Source organism: Zalophus californianus, chromosome 8 (assembly GCF_009762305.2).
Source record: "Zalophus californianus isolate mZalCal1 chromosome 8, mZalCal1.pri.v2, whole genome shotgun sequence".
Classification (NCBI taxonomy): Eukaryota; Metazoa; Chordata; class Mammalia; order Carnivora; family Otariidae; genus Zalophus; species Zalophus californianus.
Window position 1 is genome coordinate 128,139,015 of NC_045602.1, and position 26,396 is coordinate 128,165,410.

A 26,396-nucleotide genomic window follows, 5' to 3' on the forward strand; every position below is an offset into this window, starting at 1 on the left:
TTCTTCCAACTTTTCCACAGGTTTGAAATTTTTCAAAATAAAATATTCAAGGTAACCCAGGAAGCCAGGCACCTCCCACTCCCACAATCTTGGCACCCCTCTAATCTCTACAAATCCATTCTCATGCCCTACCAATCCCTCAGCACGAGGAGAAAAGGAGGACTTCTTCTCTTCCTGCAACAGGTACCCAGGCAGACCTCGTGGTTTTCGGAGTGAAGCTCCCACCTGGTTCCCACCCAGCAACTAGCCCTGTCATTCTGCGTATGTCCTGTCTCCGTATCGCCTCCCTCCCCAGTGCCAACAGAGGGAGAGGGGCCGGAAGGGACGGGGAGCCGGGGGAGAAGACAGCCCTCGTCTGTCCGGGGCTCTGCCCTCTGGGAGGAAGGGACAGTGTAAACCTGGTCCTGCTGGCCAGGGTGGGACAGGGACGGCTGTGAGGTGACGCAGGGTGGCCCCACGATGCGAGTGTAACCGCCCATCCCACCCGCGCCCCGCGGCGGGCAGGGAAGCAGTGCGAGCTAAAGGCCAGAAGTCAGCAGCACGCGGCTGAGGGGTTAAGGACTAAACTCAGGAGCCAGTTTAGGGCACTAGCACATTAACAGGAGAAGGTATATATTTTATAAGGGTCAGACATGAGGTTTGGGGGTCACCTGTAACTGCAAAAATGCTACAAAATTACAGTATTTTACAGGATAATAAACTTCAGGGGGATTTTTTAATCGACTGAGCCACCCAGGTGCTCCACAGGGGGACTTTTTAAAAAAAGAAACAGGCCAAAAGAAATTTATGGACCACTTAAAATTGTTTAAAGCAAATGCCCCACGTGCCTCAGTTGGTTAAACAACTGCCTTCGGCTCAGGTCATGATCCCGGAGTCCTGGGATCGAGCCCCACATCGGGCTCCTGGCTCAGCGGGGAGTCTGCTTCTCCTCTGACCTTCTCCCCTCTCATGCTGTTTCTCTCTCAAATAAATAAATAAAATCTTAAAAAAAAAAAAAAAGCAAATGCCCCACCTCAAATTACATTTGCCTAAGTAACAAAGTAGAAGCGTACAGCATTTTGGAAGACTAAACATATAGACTTTAGAACTCTGAAAGACCTGGGGCGCCTGGGGGGCACAGTCGGTTAGGCACCAACTTTTTTCTTTTTTTAAGATTTTTTATTTATTTATCTGAGACAGAGTTGAGAGAGAAAAAGAGCACGAGTGGGGGGCGGAGAAACAGACTGCCCCCCCTGAGCATGGAGACCAATGTGGGACTCGGTCCCAGGATCCCAGGATCATGACCTGAGCCAAAGGCAGACGCTTAACTGACTGAGCCACCCAGGTGCCCCTAGGCATCCAACTCTTGATTTCAGCTCAGGTCATGACCTCAGAGTCATGAAATCGGGCTCCACAAGATTCTCTCCCCCTCTCCTTCTCCCTCTGTCCCTCCCCACCCTCCCCGTGCTCTCTCTCAAAAAAAAAAAAAAAACAAAGAAAAAACCACCTCTGAAAGACCAAAGAATTGATAAAGAAATGTGCATTGTATAGTAAAACACAACCTTGCATAACCAAGTGCGGAAACCAAAAGGATTTGCAAAGAATTCGTTGTGTGTCAGACCATTACAGAAAACTTACTAACCTCCATCACCTGCCTCATCTATTTGGATTCACTGGGTCCTTGAAGGAAACATGTCCTAAATGTACCTTACTTTCCATATTGAACTAACAGCCCATTAAGTTATGGTTTTTAAGACCAAAAAGTCTCTAACAACAAATGAAGTTATTAGAGAGGTGATTTAAAGGGCAAATGCTGGACAAGGACAAAACTGACGTCCTTTTAACTCCGCTGTATGATTCCTAGGGACTGCTAAGGAGATTAACGTTTTGGGAGTAACAGAGTCTTTTGAGAGTCTTATGAAAACAATGGAACCTCTCTCCAGAAAACACATGAGAACACAAACACAATCTTCAAAATCATTCTGGGAGGCTCACAGACCATCCACGGACTGTCTGGAGGGGCATGGCGGCCCCTAAATTAGCAACCCCAAAGAAGAGAATCAATACTGCTTTGCTAAGGGGCGCCTGGATGGCTCAGTTGGTTAAGCGTCTGCCTTCGGCTCAGGTCATGATCCCAGGGTCCTGGGATCGAGTCCCGCATCGGGCTCCCTGCTCAGCAGAGAGCCTGCTTCTCCCTCTTCCTCTGCCTGCCTCTCTGCCTACTTGTGCTCTCTGTCACATAAATAAATAAAATCTTTAAAAAATATATATATTGCTTTACTAAGGATAATGTCTGAGTCTTAAACCTGAAGGTTCACAGGTTTGTGATGATAATTCCAGTGTTATTTAGGAAAAAAATCATCCCAATGGTGAATGCCAACAGTATTTTACAGTGGAGTCCTACATGTAAAGCAAGCTTACCTCAAAATTCACAGGCAAGTTCCGTTTAAGTGCAATCTCAAACACTTGACTTATTTCCGATTTATTGAGATTTTCTTCTTCTGATTCTCTTCCATTCACCTAAAGAAAGAATAATTGTTTAGTAGTTAACTCTTATTAAAAACTGTCAACATCCCAGCTATGATAAACCTTAAGCACTGAACCTTGGCTTCATGGAGTGAGCACTACCCCAGGGAGCAAGGCCACCTGTGTGCCATGTGGCAGTGGATTTAAAGGTTAAAAAAAAAAAAAAAAAAGTATTATTTCACACTTGGGTCAGCTTGTACCTTGTAAATCCACCATAAACAGCCCCACACCTAACAGACTCAGGGGTATGAATCAACCTCATCATGGTGCAACCACGCGCCCACAGCTGCTCAGGAAGAGTGACAGACTCCCAAAGCCTTCCTTGAGGACCGGCAAGCCACATTCTGGAAAAAGTCAGAATACAGACAGCTCTGTGTGGGACATGGCAAATTCAAATAGAAGTCTCTCCATCTAAGTATGCAGGTTTCTCATCTGGACATAAAGTCCCTGGAAACCCACTTTTTAAAAAAAGGATGCAATGGAACAAATTATGAAATTGTATACAAAATCTTTTCCTCACTGCTGCTAGCCAAAATTCAAGTGCTAACTAATCAAGTCTGCTCAACAAAGGCTGAGACTCCATCTTTATAACAAGGTTCATTTACAGTCCTCCAGCCAGGGCTGGGATTAGGGAGGGCAGAGATCTCGGTGCGAGCTGATAACTGACTCTATCGGCGCAGTGATGATGAGAATCCAGGTAAGCTCAGTAACGGCAATGCCCCCCTCCCTGCAAATCGTGGCAAGAGAGCTGCATTTTTCTTATTTCTTATTATTGTGACTCTTTATCAAAAATTTGTAAAAATCCTATTTCCAAGACTAGAACTTTCTGACAAGAACCCATGGCTAAAACCGCTGAATAGGCAAAATGCAGGACTATCCAGGATTTTATCGGTTGTGCGTTTCTATACGTTCATCAGATAGATCTTACACCTCCGTGTATCAGTATTTCACACTATAATGAAAAAAAATAAAACTCTTAAGTTAAAAATATTAATACCATCAAGAATATAATCCTATACCAGTATATTCATCCCAGACACTCTCTACTTCTCTCTCCTGCCATGATGGCGGCATTCTCCTTCCATTCGGGTTTCACTTCACTCTCTGCCTGGTCAGAACTATTTGCATAGCATTTCTGGTGGCTTTATTAACTTAAAGATACTTTTATTCTTGTTTAAATCCTAAACGGAAAGAGAGCTTGACTTTTTATGAGTGAATCTTTAAAGCCAGAAATCTTCAAGCAAGATGCCTTAGAGCTCCGTGGAGGTTTGGTTTGAAATTTATTTTTCAAACAAGTTTTAAACTTAAAACAAACGAACAACCACCCTGCATTTTAGTATGTTCAACAAATGGTGCTTAGAAAAACAGATTTCCACATGCAAACAAAAACAAAAAAACACCTTATACCATATACAAAAATTACCTCAAAATGGATCAAAGACCTAAGTGCTAAAATCATAAAACTCAGAATATCAGGAAAAAGCTTCACGATGCTGGATGTGCCAGTGACTTCTTGGATAGGAGACAGAAAACAGAGGCAACAAAAGAAAAAGCCGATAAACTGGATTGCATCAAAATTAAACACTTTTGTGCATCAAAAGATGCTCACAAGAAAGTAAAGACGACCCAGATAGGAGAAAGCACGTGCAGATCATAGATCTGATGAAGAATTAATATCCAGAATATATAAACAACTCAACAACAACCAACCCAATTTAAAAATGGGAAAAGGACTTGAATAGACATTTTCTTAAGAAGGTAGAAATGAGTACATAAAGAAGGCTAACGAGTACATGAGCTCAGTATCACTCATCATTAGGGAAATGCAAGTCAAAATCACAATGAGACACCACTTTGCACCCCTTAAGAATGGCCACAGAAAACAGCAAGTGTTAGCAAGCACATGGAGCAGTGGGAATCCCAGGGCATTCCTAGTGGGAATATAAAATGGCCCAGCCTCTGTGCAAAACAGTGTGGTGGTTCCTCAAAAAGTTAAACATAGATTTACAGGATGATCCAGCAATTACACCAGCAGATATGTACTCGAAAGAACTTAAAAGAACTCAAACAGATACCCAGACACCTATGTTTACAGCAGCATTATTCACAGTAGCCAAAAAGTGAAAACAACCCAAACATCCAACAACAGATGAATGGATACACAAAACGTGGAATGGTCACACAATGGAGTATTACTCAGCCTTAAAAAGAAAGGAAATGCTGACACATAGCTACAACATGGATGGACCTTGAAAACATGATAAATGAAATAAGCCTGAGAGAAGATGAATATCCACTTATATTAGGTATCTAGAATGGGTAAATACATAGAGACAGAAGTAGATGTTCCCTGGGGTGGGCGGGGGGGGGGGGGGGGATGGAGGGGAAGTTATTGTTTAATGTGCACAGAGTTTCAATGAGATAAAAAAAGTTCCAGAAATGGATAGTAGTGACAGTTGCACAACACTGAGAATATATTCAATGCTGCAGAACTGTGCACTTCAAAAATGGTTATAATGGTAACCTTTATGTTATGTTTATTTTATCTGCAAAAAGCAACTAAAAAAGTATGTTTCGTACCAAATATTAACACACTAGAGATTGTCAACACATTAACTTATGCTAAAAGGTTAACTTATTTTTGTGCACAGTTAAAGGTTTTTGACAGCTGTTTATTTGAAGGATATCCAGAGGTTTTTTTTTTTTTAAGCAGATGAGCTGTTAAAACAAAGGCTCCACTCTGATGCTAAGTAACTGTTAATGCAACCAGAAAATTTTGAAATAAACTGGGTGCTGAGGCTAAAATAAGACTTCAGCCACCATGCACATACTCCAATTTTCAAACCTATTGTTCATTTTACCAGCTCAATTAGTTTTAACTTTTAATTATGACCTATTTCAAACATTCAGAAAAGCAGAGATAAATAATTTAACAGGCAATTGTGCTAGATTTAACAAATGTCCCAACATTAAGAACTACTGACATGAAATTTTAATTTTTTTAAGGAAAACAACGAAGCTCTCCTCACTCTCCTTTCCATGGCAGCCTTAATCATGATTTTAAAATGGAAATGTATCTTTCTCACAGCCATGTTTTTTTTAGTGGACGAAAACAATTTATGGTATATTTTGTGTTTTGAAAATTCACATAAATCATTTCCACTGATTTACCTTCAAAAATACTATAAAATTCAAACTCAGAAGTTTATACTAATCAAATGCTACTTTCCTATTTTATATATTAAACTGCCACATAAGTCTGATGGAAAACAACAATCTACTGCAAAAATCTAAACTGTAAGCCAGTGTTTCTTAACCACAGCAGCATCAGGATCACTTGGGAGCTTTGCAAGGACAGATGCTATCTAGATTCCTACTCCAGATGAGGGAACTTAAATTTTTTTCAGGTAGGGCTTTTAAAGATCCATTTTATTTATAGTACTTTTTTTTTTTTTTAAAGACTCCTGCTGATTTTACAAGCAGAGTGGAGATTCACTGCTCTAAGCCAATTGTTTCTCAAGGGATTTCAATAGGGACAAAGCAGCCAGTAAAATAAAAATGCAAAACAGGAAACAAAGATACACATTTACTTGGAAGTGAGATTATGTTGCTCTTTTACATAATTTTGATATTATCTGGAGTGAACAAAATGTTGCAATGGGAAAGCAGCAAAATGAGTCAAAAACAAATCCACAAATACCATTCCCAGTAAAATGGGGAAAGTGTAGTGGAGCCTTAGTCTTACCTTCATGAAGTGGGAATTACTGTTAACATCAATTCCATAGTGTATGGTTCAGCAATAAAATCTAGGCAACATTAAGAAAAGAAATAAACACTCTGAACCATGCTTAACCCTTAGTATGCCAGAAAAAAATAGTCATCTCACCGTTTACTATCTGGCTCCAAGAGACTATTTTTCTATACTTAGTCATTTTACAAATAACATACAGAATAAAAGGACAGTAAGAATCTTTTCCTTAGAGATTTTAACAAGAAATTAAAACAGCAGGGCACCTGGGTGGCTCAGTTGGTTAGGCATCTGACTCTTGAGTTTGGCTCAGGTCATGATCTCAGGGTCAAGGGACAGAGGCCCACATGGGGCACCTCACTGGGCGGGCAGTCTGCTTGAGATTCTCTCTCTCCCTTTGCCCTCCCCCCTCCCCCTGCTTGCTCACTCTAAAATAAATAAATAAATCTAAAAAAAAAAAGAAAAGAAAAGAAAATAAATTAAAATAGCAAATCCAAGTTTTTATTCCAGGTCTGTAGTCTGGAAGGCACTGATGTACCCTAAATGGGCACAGTCCTTTAAATGCAGCTAACTGCTCATCTGCTAGCACATCTGAACCAGGAGCCCAGCCCACCTGCAGCAATGTCATTTTTCAAATCCATCCCCAGTGGGTTCTAGCTTATTATGACTTCTGACTCTTCTAGTAGTGGTATCATCAGAACACACTACTTGTGAAACTGACTCATAACTGTATCAAAGAGAGAACAGCCATTTTCTTTGCTCCCTAACTACAAAATGCTTTCATTTTTAGATTTGTAAACCCCGAAGGATCTAATGAGTTTTTTCATTGTCTTATCATCTATATCCTCCTACTGACCTTTGTACACACACCTTTTGCCATTTGTCCACTTATTTTGTGGACCGTTAAGTGGTGGGAAGTAAATTCTGGTGGCCACACATGATAAAAATTAAAAGAATGCTGTCACACATACTTTTTAAAAAATCAAAACAGGATGTTCCAGATTCTTGTCACAAAATAATGTGTGACGATGTCCTTCCTGTTGAATGGTCAGAAAAGAATACACATTTGCTTTCCATACACCGTAGAAATACACTGTTCACTTGCCGAGTCTTGAGTTTGGGAGAGCTTACCTAAGATACTGTCTGAAGACTCACAGTCTGAGATTCGCTTGAACTCTCAATCCCACCATCACCACTGGAGTCTAGGGCCCTGCCGTCCCTCTGCTTTCATCTTCTTGCTTGTCTAATAATGGGTAGGTCTTCCTCTGTCAACTTTCTTCTTTTTGCCATTAGAGGCAAAGAAAAATTCTAACTTCCCACCTGAGTTCAAGGAAAGCTAAGCGCACAGGGAAAAGACGCTGTCTCCAGTCTTCTGCATCTCCTTGGAAGGACACGCCACATTGGGAGGTGCAGCAGGCCCAGCAAAGGGCGACGGGTCATCTCACTACGGGAGCAGCCACCCCAGGGCGGCACTGCAATTCCACGTCCTTTTATCTGAGTCCTGCTCAGCATGTGTAGGGATGGATTACAAAGAGTGCTGAAATGATATGTCAGATGACAAAGAGCAGAAGGTCTCAAGACAAAGGAAAATTCAGATTCCCTAAGGCGGAGATTTACAAAAGGGTCCAAAGGACCTATGTGATCAGTGTAAGACAGAATGAGTTTTATTCTATTTTAAAAAGTATGTTTTCTCTTTGTTCTTTGTAAGATCTCCAGAAAAGAATACAAGTCATGCAATATCACTCCTTACAGAGCTTGAAAAAGAAGCTCAAAAATGAAAATTGGGTCTAACGGACCCTGACAGAATAATGAAAATCAAGGTCTCCAATTTTAGTTTAAGCCCTGGCCCAAGTGAAGATAAGACTCAAGACCAGAAGAGCTCCATGTATTTATTTTTACACTAGTATTAAAAAAACCTTTCAGACAGTACAATTTTTTTAAAAAGTCTGTCTCCTACCACTACCACCAAGCAAAAACTACTTTTAAAGCTTCATACAGCCTTCAAGACAGAAACTACGTGCAAGCAAACATATACATATGCATACATACATACACACAGTTGGCACTTTTATTTACTTAAACACAAACAGGATCACACTATCTACAAAACTACAGCTCTGGTTCTTGATCGCCCCCCACCCCTTACATTATGTACCTCCTTTCATGCCTATGTGTACAGATCTACCACACCCTGGGCCTCCCTCCGACAAATGTAGCTGTTTATTTAACCACTTCCCTACTAGTGGACATAAGATAGCTCCTGTTTCACTTATTACAAATACTGTAGCTATTAGCCATCTTGCTCCTAGCAGCTCAGACACTGAATAAGTCATCCTGTATTACCACAAACATTAGATTTAAAAAAAAACAAAAACAAAAAAACCCCAAAAACAAAAGGCATATTCCCAACGCAGGACCTTTACACAAGCTGCTCCCACTCTTCTGCTTCTGTCTGGTCTCTGCTTCAATGCCACTTCCCCAGAAAGGACATCTCTAAATGCATCACCCTCACTTCCCTCCAACGGAGACAGCTGGGTGCCTGGGTGGTGCAGTCGGTTAAGTGTCCAACTCCTGGTCTCAGCTCAGGTCATGATCTCAGGGTCATAGGATTGAGCCCCACCTTGGGCTCCACACTAAGCAGGGAGTCTGCTTGAAATGCTCTCTCCCTCTTGCTCTGTCCCTCCTGTTCGTGCTCACTCTCTCTCTCTCTCAAATAAATAAATAAATAGACATCTGATGCTCTCATAATACTTGCTACTTCCCACCCTAGCACTCACTGCACTCTGATGATTCTAACATTAACATCTGTCAGCTGTTCAATGAAACCCCACCAGGGAAGGGAAAGGGCTGTGGTTTTTCCTCAGGGCCTAGCATGATGCCTATCGTCAAGGGACCAGACTATATCTGCCTTATAGGCAGAAATTGCTGTCTTTATTGGCCATGTTCTAAAGAAGATGAATTGATCCACCAATCACATGCCCTACAAATCGTCAAAAGCAAAATGAACAGTTTGTTTAAAATTATAATTTCCAATCCTGGCAGGCCAGGGGCAAACATGCTGCTCACACCCTGTTGGCAGAGGTCTACAATGATACCATCTTTCTAGTGGGGAACTTGGCCATATACACTTGCCATGCAATTCCAGTCCAGGTCCATGGCTCATAAAAAGTCACAGACATGCACAAAGATTTAACTACAACAATGTTCTTCACTACCTATTTTCTAAAAGGAAACACTTTATAAACAACCCAAATAACTAAGGCTCTGTTGAAAAAATAAACTGCTATGTTCAGTGAAACACTTTGTAGCTATTAAAACTGCTTAGATGCCAGTTGAATTTGAGTCCTCCAAGGAATTATAAGTAAATGGCATGACAATGTATTCATGATAAGCGGTTGAGTGAAAAAAAGTGGTTACCATATGATATCACCCCACTTCTGTTAAACAGACCGGTGCATGTATTTACTTATATATGCACTGACATCCACCAAAACGTTTTTAAAATTTTTACAGTTCACATGTGTTTAACTTTAAGTAAAAAAAGGTAAAGATATCTTCTAAAAATGTCCCTCCTGGGACACCTGGGGCTCCAACTCTTGATTTCAGCTCAGGTCATGATCTCAGAGTCCTGAGATTGAGCCCCGAGTTGGGCTCCGCATTAGGTGTGAAGCCTGCTTGGGATTTTCTCTCTCTCCTTTTCCCCCTGCCCCTCCCCACTCACCTGTGCACTCTCTCTCTTAAAATTAATTAAAAAATAAAAATGTCTCTCTCTTTGCATCCTACTACCCACCTACCCAGGAGGCCTGGTAAATCAAAGGGCAGCTCACTGAGGCAGGAGGCTAAGTGTTTCATTTATTATCTCAAAGAAAGTCTTATTCGACTCAATGATTCTTATTTCTGCAGCACTGGTTAAGCCAGTCTCAGCCATTTGTGAAGGGCATGGTCTCTATTTCAAACCATACGGAACTAGAACAGGGGCACGAGGAGATTTAACATTACTCTCAGCAAAGCTCTGTACAGATGGCAGATGAGCATGTGAACTCAGCTCAGGAAAGCAAGTCCACTCCAGCCTCTGCCCTCAGACTGGAGCCAACCACGCTGCTCCAGGGCCATGGGGTCAGACTGGAGACACCAATGGGCACCTGCCCTTTTCAACAATACGGGGAGCACTCCCAAGCAGGATTCAAAGTAGAGCAGCTGCCTGAGGGGGAAGCACTGATAATACTTAGGACCAGGGGTTCCCAAACCCTGATCGAGCTTTAGAGCTACTCCAAGAGCACATTTAAAAAGCAAAAAAAAAAAAAAAAAAAAAAAGCAAAAGACAGACTCCTATTAGAATCGTGTGGGTTGGACCAAGGAATTTTTTTTTTAAACTTCTCAAGTGGTTCTGAAGCAGACAGCCCACATACCAGTGTTCAGCGATCATTTAACAACTGCTGGCTACAAAAAACTGAGAAATAACTACCCCATCTGACTCCAATTACATTAGCACCAAACTGAAGTAAAAAAATGCAAAACCTCCAAAATGACTCAGATTACACTACCTACTGCCTCTAACAAAACTCACCAGTAAGAAGCTCATCCCTTTAACTTCATGAAATCCCCCTCTTCTAAATTACAGTCCCTTCTTTTATTTGGTCCTCACTGGACCCTGGAAACACATCATCTGTTTTAAAATGTGTGATTACACTGGAAAATGGAAACACACCATAACGAAAAACAGTCACTGACTTCCTAAGACCTATGTTCCTATTTAGTTGCAAGGAGTTAAAAACCTATTCCTACCATGAGATTTTTAAAACGTGGCCCGCAAATTCTTTGACACTCTTCTCATCCAGAAGTGGGGTTAACATTGTCAATGTACTAAAAGCAACTGAACTGTACACCTAAAACAGTTAAAATTGTGAATTTATGTTGTGTGAATTTTACCTATTAATAAAAAGGGAGGTTCTGTATTTCCTCCTTTTGAATCTGGGCTCTGTGCCTGCTTGACCTGTAGAATATAGCAGAAGCAATGCTGTGGGGATTTCTGGGCCTAGCCCTTAAGAAACTGGAAGCTGCTTCCTTTCCTGTCTTCTAGGATACTCACTCTTGGAAGCCAGCACCATACCATGAGGATGGGGAAGCAGTCTCTGTATAGGATAACTAAGAGGGACGGAGGTGCTCGGGCCAGAACCCCGGCTGAGCTCTCAGCCAACAGCCAGCACCAACTTCCAGCCATGTGAGGGAGCAGCCATCTTGAAAATGGATCCTCTGGCTCCTGCGGAACTACCTTAGCCAAAGCTATGTGGAGCAGAGACCAGCTCCCATGCCAAGCCCTGCCTAAATTGCAGATATGTGAGCAAAATAAATGCCTAGAGGTGGTTAAGCCACTAGGTTTTGTAATGGTTTGTTATGCGGCAATAGGTAACCGGCACTTCAACATAATAGAGTAGCTGGTCAAAAAATGGCTTTAGGAAAATTCTCCAAGCTGGTACCATAAGTTGCAGTAGATCCCAACAAGCATTATCTTTTGCACCGAAGAATTCATCAATGCATGTACTTCACAATTCAACTGAGTCACAATCTTTCTACCATGTTCACTCAAAACTATACCACAGAGGAAAAAAGAAGGCATCTTTCTTACTAAAACATTTTTTAAGGGGGTGGGGGGGGGAAGGCCAGAAAGCCACAGAGCACAGACTCGTGTAAGCTACCAAATAACAAACATTATGGACAGCTCTCAATGCATCTTCTCAGAAAAAGACCCCAAGAGGACACCTCTCCGCACCCACCTGCTCGCCTGGCCGCCTCCCCTCCAGCCTCTCGGGCGGGGGCTCGCTCTGCAGGGTCCGCAAAGCTTTCGCAGCGGCGTCGTGTTTCGCAGCCTGCCTCGTCTTGCCTTTCCCATTAAACTGCTGTCCTCCCACAGAAAGCTCAACTTGATAAAGTAAAGGTGGTACTGGAAATGGGTAAAAGTACCTGAAAGTAAAAAGGGGGTTAGCAGAGTTACAGTCTCAGATCAGTTAAGTCACCTGTATGTTCTCCAGTAAATTCTGGGTCTTTCCTTCATCATGGGTCCTAAACCACATCAGGGCTTCCTTGCCATTAAGGACTCCTCATCAATATACAGAGATTTCGTAGGCTTATGCTGGATTAGAATTGGCACACAGGATGAGCAAATACTATTTAGGAAGCAACCTTATGTTCCACAGAATAGACAAGCTTACAGATTACATGAGAATTTATAATGCTAACCCGAATTTACAAAATCTAAAATGAATTAGGCTTTGGCTACCTTTGGCTGAGGTAGTCGACTTTAACTTGCTCTACTTTCTCAGATCTGAGAGTCACACTTGCCTGTCTCCAGAAAATGCTGGGAATTTTTTAACAAAAGGTTTTTTTTTGTTTTTTCTTTTTTAGGAAGGCCCCTCATTTCTGGAAACCCCAACAAGCCTGGCAGAGCCTGGCTTCTTACATTTCAGAGCCTGCATTTTTTAAATCGCTTTGCCTCCATCCAAGTCAGGCAGGGAAAGAAAAACTTCCATACCGATCATCAGTCTATCCACTAATGTCTCAGGACTGCCAACAGGAGGTTTTTAATACAGGATGTTTTCGGAATTCAATTAGTATTTTACTGCACCTGTCCTCCAAGGCTATTACACAGCACATAAGTGCAAAGTCAAAAAGTACCCAATAAGCAATAATTAGCAAATCTAGGGGTGCCTGGGTGGCTCAGTCAGCTAAGCGTCTGCCTTCGGCTCAGGTCATAGTCTCAGGGTCCTGGGATTGAGCCCTGCGTCAGGCTCCCTGCTCAGCAGGGAGTCTGCTTCTCCTCCCTCTGCCCCTCCCCCAGAGCTTGTGCTCTCTCTCTCTAATAAATAAATAAAATCTTAAAAAGAAAAGAAAAGAAAAGAAAACCTATGGATGCTGAGAATCTTGGTGTTGTGGGAATCATGCTCAAATTAACAAAGCAGTTAAAAAGGTGATCTTTAACCAAATTTTCTCAGGGCATAGCCACATTGCTAGTGAGGAATATGCTCAGGCCCTTGCTAGTGACAGTTTTGTTTTTAAAGATTTTATTTATTCATTTGAGAGACAGACAGACAGAGACAGAGAGAGCACAAGCAGGGGGAGAGGGAGAGGGAGAAGCAGACTCCCTGCTGAGCTGGGAGCTGAACATGGGGCTCGATCCCAGGACCTGGGAATCATGACCTGAGCTGAAGGCGGACGCTTAACCATCTGAGCCACCCAGGCGCCCCTAGCGACAGGAGTTAAAGCAGCATCAAGACATACTTCCAAAAGTACCAGCACAATTAAGACTGACTTCAACATGTGGCAAGCCTAAATATGACCAAATCATTATGTGCCCCACAATCTACAGATTTTATTCTTCCATGTCAAAAATGAGATATATTTTCACCTGTATTTAAAACAAACAGACACATACCTTGGGGGATAAGCACCTCCTCTCATGTTGTAGTTATAAGTGGACTGCATCCGAGAGTAAGGGTCGACAGGCTTATACATTGGTTTTTTTCCAAGTTTCATGCACAGTGCATTTAGTTCTACAGTAGGGGTTATGCTTTCTGCAACACATAATCAACACAGAGAACTGGTTGTTTTCTGACATGAGAATGACGGTCACTAAAATCAGAAAGAATAGCATGCTTTCTAAACTGGATTCATAATGCATTTCATGAAAGGATCTAAGTACTTCATTGCTAGGCATCAGGTCAGGAAATCCAAGAATCTGCTGTGATTTCTAGATATTAATACACAGTCAACAGCACAAAATATACCGTAAGAGCTATTAGAGGGGCAACAACTAGCACAAGATGTTATCAGTGAAAGCCACTCATTCCAGTTATTAGAAATCAGTTCCAATAACACATCAAATTCCATGATTAAAAAAATCCCTGTGACTGTCCAAATCATTTTACTGTTTGGGAATCCTTAGCCAATATAACTTTGGTTGTACTGACTTACTGGGTTATTGGCTTACACTTAGAAGTATGTTGATGCACGCTATTTCATAGAATGATGCACTTATTAAGTACTAAGTGGATGCAAAGCACAGTGCTAAGCGATACAATTCTTGCCCCAGAGGATTCAAATAACACAAACACTCTCAAAGAACTACTATACAACAGGATGTGTGCTATAAAGAAAGCTGTGGAATCACTGAGGAGGAGGCAAGTAAATTGTATCTGGAGAAGTCAGATGAGGGCGGCAAAATATTCAGATATTTCCAATCTCGATATTTACATTGGAATTTGACCTGTGAGAATACTTGTTAGGAAAATGAGTTCTGTTTCCATATAAACAAAAGTGTAAGTTATCTCAGAATTATCAACTATAGAAAATACACACTGTTCATTTTCCAATTTTTTTTTCTCAGTTCATCCATGTCATAAACCATTAAAAACATGTAAAATGTAAAAGGAAAATCAGGCTGGAAAGAGTAGTGTCAGTGCACAATCACATGTGAAAACAACACTTCCACATCAAACACAGAACAACACTAGCAATGGCAAAGTTCAACTTAAAGGCACACAAAAATCCACTTAAAAATGCCTCTTTAGGCATTTTATGTATGCAGAGGAAAATAAAAAATGACTTGATTCTGTACTATAACTGGTTCAACTAAATTTAGTGCATGAATCAAATCTATAAGAATATCTTTGGGTTTGCAAAATCAGAGGGTCACAGAAGTAACCAGCTTCTCTCTTCCTAACATGAGAATTTTATTTTTTATATGATTCATACAGTTGCATTTTAATATAAACTGAATCATCTTCAGAGCAGTTCTGACCCAGAAAATCTACCTGCAGTAGAGAATGAATCTGAAACACCACAAAGAAATTAAGAGCAACAAGAAAGGTGTGGCCGAGATCCCTCGGATTTCTTCCTGTGTACAAAGGGACTGGGATGGCTTTGTGTGCGTTGACAGGTAACGTGGCTACAACGGAGCCACTCCCACCCACCGTGGCAGGTCAGTGGTCCCCAAGCTTTTACCAGATGCTCTTCTCTATTAGTCTTCTCCCTTCTCCATGGGTCCCTTGTTTGAAGAGATATTGTCTACTAATAGTATTTAAGCGATAAATATTTAAGTTATTTTCTCATTCTGTTTAATGATCAGGAGACAATCAGGGTTTCTGATCAATGTGTTATACTGGTATTTCCACACTGGGTTGAAGTGATTCCAGCTAAGGCCTACATTTTTGGCAATCTGTACCACCTTATTGAGGAACAAAAGGTATTTTCTCTAAGCTTTTCTGAAACCTTGGAAATTGTTTGGTGACACCCCCCACCTCTCAGGACCTTCTTTGCAGATCCTCAGGAGTCACGGGACCAGAGATTGGGAACCAATGCTTTAGATTTAGAGTACGGTTAGGGATTCTGAAAAGGTAAGCATTTGCCACTGGTAGTGTAGAAACTGTGCTTTCAAAATCAACAAGTTAGTTAAGAAAGAATTCATACACATACTGAATGGGTACCTCTAAACACACTTTTGAAAGGAACCTGTCTTGGCCCACGCATAATACCTGGATTCCTTCCTTCGCTACGAAAAGGGCGGACTATGGGTTTAGGAAATTTTGTTCCTTCCAAAGCTTTGGCAGCAGCTGTGTGCTGGGCTTTTTTAATACTAGTTCCTTCAGCTTCCCAGTGCTGATCTCCAAGTGTTAGCTGTACTGTAAACACCTACAAATGAAAATTGTGAGCTCTCAATTCACGGTACCTGATGTTGACTACAGTATGTCACTCGGACCTTGAACATTTTTTACGGCCACGGTTTAAAAGGCCTGATCATTATCTTGGCAATTTATCCCTTCACCCTCATTTTTTGTTGTTTCTATAAACACCAAAAGATATATATATATATATCATTGACTAGCATTGAACAGCATTCTGTGACAAAAACTATGCTTTGAAAAATGGGGGTAAGCATGGAGATAAAGAAATGTTTTCCTACATATATTAGATATCAGACGTTATTTGGAAGTCATCCAAATAGAAACTGTCTTCCAATTACTTCTCATGGAAGAAATACAGCAAACTTGATTTAGACACACGGTAGTATCTCATAAATTAAGACGTTCGTTTTGATGTTCTCATGCGTTTGTGGTCTCGTCTGAAAACACAATCCCAGGAGGACAAACACTTGAATGAATTTGGGAACATCAGCCAGGCTCTAAAACGCTGCCTTCTACTTTGCTAAGATTACTCTATTATTCAGACACTCCCCCCACCTTCAGAAGAAAATCTGATCCACAGTAAGCAAAGATCAAGAAACGTTTCTGAACTCAAGGAGGCATCCAAAACAGCTAATTTTGTCCTCAGCAAATGCTGACAATGGCAAGCCTCTTTATTCCTTCTTAAGTATGAAGGTAACCCAAATACACACTCCATTCTTAAAATTAGGTTATGTTAATCCTATCAGAACTGAATTAATACTGTCAAAAAATATGACCCATCATGCCACAGTGATTCTCTAACTTTGGTGCTCATCCAGGAAACTTGGAAAAATACACATGCCCATGGATTTTGACTGAGGAGCAAGAGGGGAGGACCGGAGCAAGTGTATCTTTAATAAGCTCCCCTAGTGATTCTGACGCACTATGAAGTTTGAGACTCACTACCTTGGAATTTAGCAAAACCAACCGGAGCTTTTATTTTTCTGCTTTTCTTTATCACAGGCTATCACTCTGTTTCATCTACAAATAATTTACATGAGAAATGCTGATGTGAATGTATCTACATCATCTGAAAATGTCCAGACCACTGAAATTTGGTGCCTAGAGGGATGGGTGTACCTTGCCTTCACAGATGATTTTTCTTGTAGGTCTTAACCTCAGGATTCCCTCAGTACACAGCTTCCACTAAAGGGGAAAAATTAAAAAATTCTCACCCCACTGGAACCATTAGGGGCTCCCCTGAATTAATGCTGCAGTTCACAAGGGTACTCCTTTAGCACCAACAGCGCAGACTCAAAACGGTGGCTGGCCTGAGCAGCCAAACAGCAGGAGCCTACAGTGCTGTGCAAACCCCAATCTCCAGGGCATTTCATGATCCTTTCACGGAAACACACTGATGGGGAAAAGCTAAAAAGCAAAGAGTTAATTTTATCAACAGTCTTGCCTTTCTCCAGCACTGTCCCCACCCCCGCTGTTGTGGCTCTGCTGCCTCCCACGTGGAGGGCTGGTAGCGAGGTGAGAATCTAGGTTTTAACAGAATTCAAACGATACCACACCACTGACTTTTTAAAGAGTCTAACAGTCACCTAGGAGGGAATAACTTTTCCTCTTTGAATAACTTGAAGGTTTAAAAAAAAAAAAAAAAGGGCAGTTACAGATGGAACACACAGCCAAATTACCTACAGTGCCACTGAAGTTTAAGTGAAAAAGTACGTGTTTCAAAAAATACCAAAAACAGTTAATAAAGGGAATCCCAAAGTTAAGGTCTGCAAAAAAAATCCCGTAGAAGAAACAGAACAGTTATAGAAAATCACTAACTGCCTTCCAAAAGTAAAGAAACATTTCAAATACGATCATGCTTTAGAATAAAACTAGCTTCACATGAGTAGAAATTTCTGTTTCTTAAATGCATAATAATAATAACTACCATTTCTGAAGTACTTAATAATCGCCAGGCATTGTGCTCCTCACTTTAACATACAGTCTCTCATTTAATTCTCACAGTAGGCCTATTTGGGTAGGTATTATCCCCATTTTACAGAGGAGGAGACTGAGGTTCAAAAACAGCAGCAGCTTGCCCAAGGTCACACAGCTAGAAGAAGCTGAGATTTAAACCCACATCTGTCTCACACCAAAGGCGACTCACCTAACCACACTATGGTGCCTATTTAGGACTGTGGCCGATGTTGTTTTTAGTCAAATGAAAAGGGAAACTTGGTAGGTATATCACTCAAGGCTTGAGGTCTGCATGTCAAGAAAAGTGATGCGTAAAGAGACCAATAACTCATCCTTAATTATATTATCTTTACTGCAAAGCTAGGATCAGAAATAGGAGACCCGATTCCTTCTGACACCATACCCTCTCTCACACTGCAGCTGCAAAGATAAAGCCAGATATGCACACATTTAAGTTCCAAGATTTACATTAGCACAGATATCAAAGGAGCTTCAAAGACTGAATTCCTGAGTAACAAATAGTAAAAATTTAAATTACAGTCAGTCTTCCATTCTCTAAGATATGGGGAAAGACAAGGGTAAGTGAAATCAGAGACAATCCAAAGGACTCATTCTGAGACTAATTTCTACCCCTCACCTTCAAACCTTTTACCTGGATTGCTAACAAGTGGCAAAATGGATTTCCTGTTCCCCTCCTCTCCCTGCCCAGTCTAGGGTTCATGCAAACAAGCAGGAAAGGAGCCCGAGGCAAGCTGTAGCCAGGAGGCCCAGAGCCTGGAAAACTCGCAGGAAATCATTCACAGGTGCTTGGGAATTGTCTCTATTCAGAGTCCTAAACACAACCACACACTAATTGGAATTTTAAAAGCCATATATCCCCAAAAGAAGCAAGTCTTTTCTTTGACCCATTCTGCAAGGATGAAGAGAAGTGACTTGCCAAAAATCTATACTTTTGCATCTCTTGAAGACAGCCTCAGTGGTTGGGAAGTACATATTCTGAACCACAGCACCACTTGGAGGAGCATAAAAAGACAGAAAACATTCCTGGTGGGTTAGAAATGCACAAGCAGTATGGACAATATTTACCTTACAGTGAGCTGGACCTTGCTCACGCAAAAGCTTATACTCAGGCTGAATCTTGTTGAAACGGGCTAACTCATTCACAAGACACATTGGGGTTTTCTCTTTGGGGTGTGCCATGCTAGAAGGAACTGAAAAATAACGTCAGAGCAATGAAGTCAACTAGCAGTATACAGGACTGCTGCTCTCCCCGGGATATGAAAAAAGAGGGAAAACGGAAGGTCTAAGGAGTCAGAGCAGCGGTGCCGCACAACTGCAAACCACGCGGGGGCGCCCGCCTGAAGGCACAGCTGGGGTCTGCTCTGAGCCGGCCGAAGCCGGGGAACCTAGGACAGCGTGTCTTCCAAAGAGAGAGAACCGAGGTCAGGGGGATAACCAAACCATGGCAGCAAGCAAGATTTGAAATCAGATGAAGCACTGTTATCATAGCCAACCACGGGAATAACACGGAGGTCTTGTGAGCACAGACACACTGGTTACCCCAACAGCCGTCAGCTGGACCCTGTCGGTTATTGCACAAAACTCAACGTGCCGATGCCATTTCTCAAACAACGACTGCCGTGTTCCACACGGCTAACTTCTCATTCCTGGGGCATCCCCTAGTCTTATCTCCAGAGGCTGCCATCCTCAGACCTTATCTACTTCTGAGAATTATACAAGTAAAATAAAATGGCCTTGGTGGGCAGGAGTTTTACAAAGTCAGTAGGATGTGGATATAAGAACGCATTAGAAGAAAAAGCAGTAAATCCCAGAGGACTGAAACAGTCTATGACATTTCCTTTGAAGATGGTCTCCAATGGCAAATTTGGGGAAAACTGAATTTGTTGGGTATTATGACAAGTCAAGATAGCTCTCCAGTGAGCCAGTCCAAGGAAGCCTAGAGGTAGGGTGACAGATGCCATACAGCTGAGAAGGGGACGAGCCAACACTCTAAGAACAGATTTATAAAGTAAAGGAAATGAGAAATGAAGGAGGAAATGCAAGGGAAATTGTCAAGTACAAGGGGTTGAAAGAATTTGTTAGAAGGTGACTCTGCTATGGAGACACCCATGTTGGCACCCCATCTAATTGTTTTTGCCACTATGGGGAAGGGTTGGGAAGCAGAATATTATTTTCAGGACTATTTATTTTTCAGCTGTTTCAAGTCTTTTCTCATCAATGAGCACATTTATTTAGAACTTTTTTTTTTTAAGTAATCTCTACACCCAATGTGGGGCTCGAACTTACAACCCGGAGATCAAGGGTCGCATGTTCTTCAGACTGAGCCAGCCACATGTCCCACCAATGAGCACATTTAGTTCATCTTTATTTTCCTAACAGTCAGATTTAAATGCTTCTGAACCTATTCCTCTTCAAAAATCTCTGCTTCTTTGTTCCATTTCTAATTGGTCCTCACTGCGATTTCTGAACTACCTCTGGAATCTCAACTTAAACTGACTTGTTCAAAATAAAAATTAACAAATGCCAACGCCCTCTCCTGCTTTCCAGTAAATCTGGCTGCTCCCTTGCTTGGGATATAATGTTATAGACATCTAAAACAAGGGCTTACACATACAAGAATTGTCAGTTCTGGGAAATAATTTTAAAAGCAGAATTTTCCCATACAACAATACAAATCCAAAGTGGTATTTACTGTTCAATCCTTTCTGCTGGCCGCCACTTTATAATAAGCTAGGTTTTATAGTTTAGTTTTCAATTCCCTTTCTTACACTTTGAAATGGTCTGTCAACTCAGGCCTCCGACAACCCAGTATACAACCGAGTGTTTTACATCTGGAATAAAGAAGCATGGGTGTTAATACTTTCTTCTGCTTCTTGAAGGTAATGTGAGAGCTCCCTACATCTGCAATCTACTTATCAGATCAAAAAACAGGCTAAGAAAACATTTGAAAAAAGAAGACACTTGGATTCATACGCTTACCTGCAGCTGCACTGGTGGGTGTAAGAGATGCAGAGGGTAAAGCAGAGTTTTGAATAGGTCTACCTGCATTTTCAGAGGGCAGAGAGCTAGTAGTAGAAGGAATACTCATCAAAGGCTGGGAGAGAAGAGACTGGTTCTTGTTCAGTATTTGGCTCCCTGAGAGAGCAGCAGATGGGTTCTGAACTTGCACTTGAACTTGAGACATGGTCACTTTCAACAAAAGTGAACAACTGCAGGTAAACAGCTTTCAGTGCAGGTTAATTCAGTGCTATGAAGTCTAAAGTTCTACCTAAAAGTTGTAAGGGAAAGAAAATAAAAAGGTAAATTATAGAGGAGATATGTAATTGCCAATATTCAGTCAAAATCGGTGTCACCTACTCAAGAATGAAAATAGTCCCATTGAGCCTGTAGCTCCGCCGATATATTAGAAGTGGGTTTCCCCTCGGTACGCAGTGAGATTCCGGGCCTTATGACTTTCTGACACTGCTTTTAAATGACTTGCAATGCCCGTCTGCTCTGCATGTTTATTTTATAAAGAGTATCAGTAGGGCTTAATGATATTCCTTGTTGAATATTAAGAATCACAAACTACAGCCTGTATTCAAAATGGCCAATTAAAAAAATAGGGAGAGGCCTTCCATACTATATGGATACAGTAAAGATTTCTGGCCTCAAAATTATCAGAAGCTGAAAGCACACTGGGTTCCGAAGACCATTAATGGGTGAATGTCAACACTGCTTCCACCGAAGGGCCATGTGCTCAGACTGGCACCCTTACAGTTTTCCTGTAGGCTGACTGAAGAAACACAGGAATTTCTCACTTTCGCTGTTTCTTTTCCTTATGATGGTAAAAGATCTTTTTCCTATGAGGTTTGTTGAGATGGTCTCATTTAGTTACAGACCCCAAACAAAACTTGCATCTACATCAATATACAGGATCCTAAGAAATTATCTGAATAGTAAAGAACATTCTATAGTGTTTGTACGATTAAAAGCAAAAGTGGAGAAGATGAAGAAGAGAGGAACAGATTTCAGACTGGTAATTTCACTGGTGTGGCTGGGGAGTGGAACCCGGGGAGCAGAGGAGACTATTTACCTCATCTTCTAAGTTCCAAAGACATTACTTCTAAATACATTTAAATTTTCTTCATAAGTCAAAAATAAGGACAGTTCTGCTTATGTTCAGGGGTCATCATTCAAAAAGCTGAAAATGTGTAAGCAAGTCAAAAGTACTCCCAAAATAACCAATAGCAACAAAGGGTAGAAAAAGCCAACCAAAACAGAAACCAGCAAACAAATCAGAAGTTCTATTACAGAGTAATTGTTACTTAATTTTTTAAAAAGTCTTGTTGGAGTAATTTTTAATTAAAGCTGGACCTTTAGAAAGAGATGAATGACCAGAGCAATTAAGTTACTTGAGGAGTTCTGGCACATTCTCTCTTGCTGAGAGCAAAAAGAACTGCAAAACTAAAAACAACAACCCAAACACCTCAGCTCAAACATGACTTTGGATACAGAAACATCCCCGTATTCACCAAAATCCCCCATACTGCAGTTGTTCCTTGTTTACTTTTGGAGTCGGAACAAAGGAACAGAGGAGATCCACTAAGACTAGGTAACTGTCCTGGTAGACAAGTTGCCAACATCAAGAAACAACTCCAGAACCATCCCGAAATCAGCTAGGACCTTGTTTCATTGTTTTGATTTCCTTCAGCTGCCAAAATAGAAATATTTCTTTCTCAATGCCTCTCAACCCCCCTGCACTCCCTTCTCCCCTCTCTTTCTAAACTCTGTCTTGAGGGCATTTTTCTACCAAAAAAAAAATCACCTATAGTGTACTCACAACTTCACACCACCAACCACTAGTCACAGGTCAAAAAATATGCCAAAAACCAAGTGTCTGGACTCCAGAGCCTACCTGCATCCTAGAAGCAGCAACCCAATCCTGCCCTGGGTTGCTCTGAGAGTATGAGACTGAATGAATGAACTAAATTTAGAAAGGGTGGGGCCCAGAGATCTATTCGGCCAGTGCTGCGCAGAGCAGGCCTACAGCCAGCAGTCCAGTCACAGACTTAAATACAGATTTTCTACAAGCTGAAAGAGGGAACAAATGGCCTTTAATTAAGACTGCTCCAAAAATGTTACCTTGAGTTAACCTGGAGCTGTGTCTCTGTAACTGGTTGAAACAAGTAGTTCAAAACTGCAAATAAAAATTTCCTAAAACCTGTTCAAAAACTAATGATGTAATATATGGTGATTAACATAACAATAAAAAATTAAAAAAAATTTCCTAAAACCTGAATACAGCTGTACTCATCTACAAATTTCTAATGTCCACCATGACCAATACCAAACAGCACCCATTAGCCCATGGACGCTCCTATGTGTCTCTAAGCCTGAAAAGAGAATCTAATGCAGTGGTTCTAAAGAGGGGACAAGTCAGTTCTTCAGAGTGGTCTGGATATATTATTTGGCTGTCGCCCACTGGAGGATGGGAGAAGTTACTGGTATCTAATGCACAGAGGAGCCAAGGATGTTGTTTCGAGTACACATATACTAACCCACAAAATAAAATCTCACTAATAAGTAGCTTATATTCTTAAGAAAAGAAAATCCCCTTTTTATCTCAAAAGGCTCTAAAAAATTGAGGCTAATATTTGACCCAAATAGACGCTCCTCTCCCAAAGAGAAGCCAGGCAGCTAACATAGTTATAAATGGGGTAAAATATATTATTTACCCACATAACTTGGATAAGAAATAAAGCTTTTCACTACTGCTACTTATAGAGTGCACAGCAGCATTCAGGGGAATCAGGGAATTCTGGAGATGCTACTTCTGTACAAATTTAGCACCTGCTGCTCAACAGTACTACCCTGTCCTGAAGATGAAATCCTTCCATGAAAAAGTGTCTTTTCTTTTGAGCCTATCTTTAAGGGTTATTTGCCACCAGATAAGTTAGGGACTCCAAAGAGATTAAAATGATTTGTCAGTCTTCTTATAAACGAACAATATCTTACACACAGTAAAATTAGGTGGAAAACTGAAAACACAAAGACTTCAGCTTTCCTCAGCACTGAAAGCACCTTTAACTGTTAAGCCTGGGTCGTGCTATTTGCCTGTCTCCTGCCTCCAGCAGAGACGAAAAGCCTCTGGTTTCTCTTATCTCAACAGCTTTAGGCACCAACTCAGGAAAACATGTTCACACCTTATTCTCAAATCCTTATATTTACGAAGCACATACAAACACTAAAACACAAAGAGAGGTGTTAGGATAGAGTTACGAATACCTTTTTTTTTTTTTTTAAGACTCCTAATTCCAAGTCCCAAATTTGGCTTGAGTACACAAAAATCTTCTCATAAAAACAGTCTCACCTTGGATAGCAGCTTCCATTCCACAAGTGTCACATACTTTTTAATGGGTTGTGGGAAGGGGAATATGGGCACATGAATTCTACAAAAGCATTTTTTTAAAGGTATTTTCCATGCCCAGCATGGAGCCCAATGTGGGGCTCAAACTCATGACCCTGAGATCAAGGCCTGAGATGAGATCGAGTCGGACACTTAACCAAATGAGCCACCCAGCACCCCTAAGCATTTTTTTAAAAAATTATACATGTGTTAAAAATTGATCAGGTACAGAGGTGTCTGGGTAGCTCAGTCAAATGAGTGTCCAACTCTTGATTTCAGCTCGGGTCGTGATCTCAGGGTCGTGAGATCAAATCCCACATGAGCTCTGCATTGGGCATGGAGCCTGCTTGGGATTCTCTCTCTTTCTCTCCCCCCTCTCGCATGCGCTGTCTCTCTCTCTCCAGAAAAGAAAAAAAAAGTGAGGAGACACAAATGCAAATTCCTCACTCAGCAGTGATCTACCAAGACTAGGCCATACTGAGTGTACCATCTGAGTGATCTGTTTAATAAAGAAAAAGGCAGATTCTTTTAGAAATAGTTTACAGAACTTTCTGCAAGAGTGCTTGGTCTTATATTCACTTTCAACTAACAGATTGTTAAATCGCTGTAATATGAAACAACTACTTCAGGAATTATGGAAAAACATTTTAATATCCAATTTGTAACTAGATTAATATGTGACTTATAATGAAGGTATACTTTTGCGTTCAACACATCATTCCCCTTTGCAATAAGTGATGTTTCCAAACAAGATATGTTAGAAAGAAAAAGAAAAGAAGAAATCACCCCAATTCTGTACAAGCTTAGATAGCCACAAACATTTTACCAAAAATCTCTCCCTTCAAAGTCCTCCATCAAATCTTATGTAGTATGGGTACACGGACACAAGAGCACTCCAGTTCCTTGCCAGGATAAAACATCAGCTGTATGAACAGCAATTTCAGGATAGTATATTCATTCAACATTCAACAAAAATTTATTAAGCATCTACATGTGAAACCTTATATGGCAAATTGTACATTCTCAAGTGCTAGAAAAAATCTATTTGTTAAACTTTTCCTCAAAGACATGAAAAGAGATCTTTAAGCAACCAACTGTAAATCTATTAGTTCTCTAGGTTTTGAGAGGCTCCACTCCCAGAGAAACTTTGTCAACAACAATAAAAAAAGCTAAGGAATAAACCATTTTTCCTACAATAGCCTTGAAATACACCTAAAATGCCCATACCATTCCTTTACATTCAACAGTTATTTCTAAGATCCTTTTTGGACACATCTTTCTGGTTGCAATGTGGTTTTATGTTTTCTACAAATAAACTCACCCCGCCCCCACAACCACCACACCTCCCTACCTTCACCCCCTACCAGCACCCATCATCGTGGCTCTGATCCCCAGAACAGCACTTCATTGACTCCAAACATTATCTAAACACTCGTAGGCGGGACAGCCGCAAATAGAGAAACACGGTGATCACTATACTCCTGCGTAACCATTTCCAAATAACAACGGCAATGTCAAGCAAATAATATCCAATAGCAGGCCCAAATATCAAATTACCCAATAAAGGTTCTTTAAAAGAAATATGACCAAACTACTTAAGACAGAGGGAAAAACAAAACAAAAGGACCACTATGTACTTGGTGCTCAAAAGAAAGACAGGACAAGTAGCCCTGAGGAGGCACAATCACTTGTAAGACAATAAAATCAGCCAAAAATAATGCCTGGAAACAACCCAGGCTGTTCGAGATCTTTGCATCCAAGTGACTGAATGTGGCCCCTGTCTCACACTTGGCTCAGCACCAAGTGGGCAATGGAGGATTTGCTTTCCACACAAATGTAACCACTGGGTGGTCCATTTAAAGAAACACTTCTTAAAAGAGAATTCATTATTAATTGTTCATCCTGGAAAGACCATCATACCAAACTGTACACTGAAGTGAAAAAAACTTTACCTCTGCAGCCTAACGAGCTGCAAACCTTACTCTTTTCTAGCTTTGCAACCTTATCAAGCTTCCCTCTTCCATTCCCTAGGAGGAACTCTTAAAAATAACTAAAGTCAAACACATATTACTTTTTGCAAACACGGAAGTGTTTTTAAAAT

The 26,396-nt window shown here is 41.0% G+C and overlaps 1 protein-coding gene across 8 annotated transcripts in view; it reads right to left on the reverse strand.

Annotated features, from left to right (window-relative positions):
* The window catches only part of STAU1 (staufen double-stranded RNA binding protein 1), a 51,220-nt gene that overhangs the window by 14,163 nt on the left and 10,661 nt on the right, over positions 1 to 26,396 (reverse strand). For 3 of the 8 annotated variants that reach the window (XM_027622074.1, XM_027622075.1, XM_027622076.1), the window contains 3 exons: positions 13,683 to 13,821; positions 12,028 to 12,214; positions 2,401 to 2,499 (listed from right to left, as the gene is read on the reverse strand). In XM_027622074.1, the coding sequence (XP_027477875.1) occupies positions 2,401 to 2,499; positions 12,028 to 12,214; positions 13,683 to 13,783 (387 nt within the window). In that variant the 5' untranslated portion in view covers positions 13,784 to 13,821. Of the gene's footprint in view, positions 1 to 2,400; positions 2,500 to 12,027; positions 12,215 to 13,682; positions 13,822 to 15,780; positions 15,938 to 18,972; positions 19,098 to 20,886; positions 21,176 to 26,396 lie in introns of those variants that run through there. The other 5 variants (XM_027622070.1, XM_027622071.1, XM_027622072.1 and 2 more) reach the window with 3 other exon arrangements.